Source organism: Macadamia integrifolia, chromosome 2, assembly GCF_013358625.1.
Source record: "Macadamia integrifolia cultivar HAES 741 chromosome 2, SCU_Mint_v3, whole genome shotgun sequence".
NCBI classification, from domain to species: Eukaryota; Viridiplantae; Streptophyta; class Magnoliopsida; order Proteales; family Proteaceae; genus Macadamia; species Macadamia integrifolia.
In genome coordinates this window covers 6,270,081-6,273,414 of record NC_056558.1, presented here as the reverse complement: position 1 = coordinate 6,273,414, position 3,334 = coordinate 6,270,081, and the positions used below count along the sequence as shown (strand labels likewise).

General features: G+C 37.1%; 1 protein-coding gene across 1 annotated transcript; it reads right to left on the bottom strand.

Annotated features, from left to right (window-relative positions):
• Positions 1-1,403: 1,403 nt before the first annotated feature.
• On the bottom strand, positions 1,404-2,678 carry LOC122094419. The gene is made up of 3 exons (XM_042665220.1): positions 2,612-2,678; positions 2,144-2,446; positions 1,404-2,002 (listed from the first exon to the last, which is right to left on the bottom strand). The coding sequence occupies exons 1-3, from the start codon at positions 2,676-2,678 to the stop codon at positions 1,404-1,406; spliced, it is 969 nt and encodes a 322-aa protein (XP_042521154.1).
• Positions 2,679-3,334: the final 656 nt, after the last annotated feature.

Sequence of the window (3,334 nt, the reverse complement as noted above, 5' to 3'; positions counted from 1 at the left end):
GTCAATCAATACATATAAGTTAGTGATACTAAAACACTAAGCAACAAGAAAAACCCTGTTCCTTAATATATGAGTTATGACTCATGATAGGTGATAGGCTATGGGTTCCAATCCTACCTGGGGAGAATTAAAAACACCTAATGGAAATTGAGAAATATAAAAATAAACAAAAATGCTAAACTTTAGTAAGCTTTAAAGTATAAATTTTAAAACAACAAAATAAACCATCAAGCTAAACTTTGTTCTTGTTTAACCATAATCAAGCTAACAAATCAACATCTAATTCTTCTCCCTCCTGTTGTTGTTGATTCATAGAATCAGTTGGCCCATCACCAAAGTCTTCTTCAATATCTTCATCATCACGCACCACATCGTGGACCTCTTCTTCAACTTCATCATCTGACGATTCCTCAATAGTGGCCCTTCCCCTACCACGACGTGTGTAGCAAATATTGGTTGCACTTGTTGATCCTTGAGCCCTCCTAGGTAAATTACGACCCCCCACTGATGTAGATGCACCAACTGCTCTATCAACATCTCCCCATATGAGGTCGTCTCCAGGATGGACTAAATCTCCATCTTCTTGATCCCCTGTTATCTATTCACTACTCCAATTCATTTCATCAAGAATTAATGGATCACAATTGCTGCCCTTTTCCCTTCTTTCTTGGAACCTTGAATGAAGTTGACGATTATATTAGATATAGACTAGATCATTCAAGCGCTGATGTTCTAGTCTATTCCTCTTCTTGGTGTGAATCTGAATCCATAAATACTCTTTATTTAAGTCAAGAAATAGATGTAAAAAGTATAATTACAAACTAATATACAAGATCATACGTACAAAATCAAATGTGCTCCAATTGCGCTCACAACCGGAAGCGGAGCAACAAAGGCCTAATATGCGTATTGCATATTGTTGAAGCGTAGGGGCCGAAGATCCATGTGTTTGCCACCAAGAGACTATATATAAGAAAAAAATTAGATACACATATTGTTAAATACTTATTAAAATAAAAAAAAAATACTTAGTACTTACTAGGATCCAATGCTCCTTCACCGGCTATCCGTTGTTTAAATGCCAAACTCCTTGAAAAGCTACATTCACATTTTCTGTTCAATTGAGACTCACGTATGATCTTGTCTTGCACAGTTAAGTCGGGCACAATTCTTTCAATAACTGACATGAATGCATCTTGTATTTTACATGATTCTTCAAAAGGGAGTCTCTCATCATTGATATAGTCAAAATATTTGCTAGCATTTAGGTAAAAGGTAGTAGCATATAAAGGTCGATCCATTTGGACCTCCCAACGATCATCAATAATTGCTAACACCTTCTTCCATGACCCCTTTTTGTAGGCAAAATTTACTTTTATCTTCTTTTTTGCTATTTCCATTGCCTAATAAACTTCAAGCAATGCAGGCCTCTCATCACCATCTACTAACCTCAAGACAACAAAAATTGGTTGAGATGCTCTTAAGCAATCTAGTACATTGTTCCAGAATGTTTGTGCAAGTATTGTCTCAAGTACTTTCTTACCTGCCTCTGTCTTGGACAACTTAGAACTATTCCAATCATCAGATACAAATAATTGCTTCAAGGCATCCTTGTTCTTGTACAAACTTTGCAGTGTCAAGAATGAGGTAGCAAATCTTGTAACTCCAGACCTCACCAGATCTATTCCATTTGTCTTTTTCCTCAAAGCATCAACAAGTTTGTAATGTCTATAGATAAAACTTGTCATTGTTTTTGCCCTCTCCATTGTTGTTTTATAAGCTTTCAACTTGCCAATGTCCTCTAACATGAGGTCCAAACAATGAGCTGCATAAGGAGTCCAATAAAGCTTACTCCGTTTTTCCATCAACATTCTACCAGTTGCAACATAATTAGCTGCATTGTCTGTAACTACTTGTACCACATTATCCTCCCCAATTTCTTCAATTTTACTATCAAGCAACTGAAATAACATGGCTGCATATTGAGACTCACTAGATACATCTACAGAGCCCATAAAATAAGTCCCCAATGGACAATTGACAAGGAAATTAATCAAGTGTCTACCTCTCTTGTCAGTCCACCCATCAGACATAAGAGTGCACCCGTGCCTTTTCCAATAATCTTCATATTTCTTCTTGATACAGTCAATTTGAGCTTTTTCATCCTGTAGCAAGGGCACTCTCAACTCATGGTAAGAAGGGGGCTTATATCCTGACCCAAACTGTGCAATGGCTTCAACCATCTCCTCAAAGCTCCTTAACTTGACAGTATTGAATGGGATGCCAGCTTCATAAAACCATTTTGCAACATATGCATTAGTTTTCTTTCTGTCTGCATTTGATCTTAAGCTGCTTTGTATTGTTGTCTGGGTAGAACCTTTATACCTCCTCTCACCAACTATTTCTTCAGGAGTCCGTCTAAGATAAGAATCTATCGGACCCTTTACTGCCACTTGTGTAATAACATTAGCTTTATTCCTTTTAGAAGATGTCCCAGAACTTGGTACAAGGTTCTTTATTGAGGAGTCTATAGTTGGGGGCCTTGGTACACCAGACTAGAGTTGCCCTCCACTTTCTATCTCTTCAGGCAAATCCTCTCCCTCCTAATGACCAACAGAATAATCCTCATCAAATACATCAGGCTTCCTCTTCTGATTTAGCATGATAGCTTCATGCATCTCTCTAGCGATTGCTGCAGTTGTCTTTGGGCACTTTGATATATCTCCATACCCACCAATTAAATTTTGCTTAAGTCTTTTGATTCCTCCTTTGGCATCTTTTCCACAAAGTGTACATCGCACTAAGTTCTTATCATTAAGATCTGGCCAATATCCATACTTCCACCCGGGGTCTTTTGATTTGGCCTTCCTAGTTGGATCTTTGCTTGGATCTTATGTTGATGCGCCAGTGCTAGCAGATGGCCCGCCACTACCACTAGTAGCCATATCTATTTGAATAAACTACATCACTACACAAACATAAGGAACAGCAACAAGAGAAACTAAGTAACAAAAAAATAAGAAAAAGCATATCACTCTACAATGCACTTTGCAATCTAAAAAATAATAACTAATTCACTAATGCACTAATGCACTAATTCACAACACTAATGCACAACAATAATAATCATGCAATCATAAATTCATAATACAGAATTACATATTACAGTCTATGTATACTTGTAGGGGAAAATGTTTTGTATAGAAAAAGCATGGTTATCACATAAATCAAAAGTAATCTGTATTTTTTCTATACAGATTACAGCATTTGAGAACATCAGAGGGGGAAAAAAAACCAGATGCAGACGAAGAAGAAGCAGAGGAAGAAGAGAGGA

Excerpts from the sequence above, each read along its gene's own strand:
- LOC122094419 (XM_042665220.1), bottom strand. The coding sequence starts at position 2,678 with ATGCATGAAGCTATCATGCTAAATCAGAAGAGGAAGCCTGATGTATTT. Across the intron at positions 2,447-2,611 it reads TGATGAGGATTATTCTGTTG|TAAAGGGTCCGATAGATTCT; the intron begins GTCATTAGGAGG and ends CACAAGTGGCAG. Across the intron at positions 2,003-2,143 it reads TGAAAAAGCTCAAATTGACT|ATGTATCTAGTGAGTCTCAA; the intron begins GTATCAAGAAGA and ends TGGGCTCTGTAG.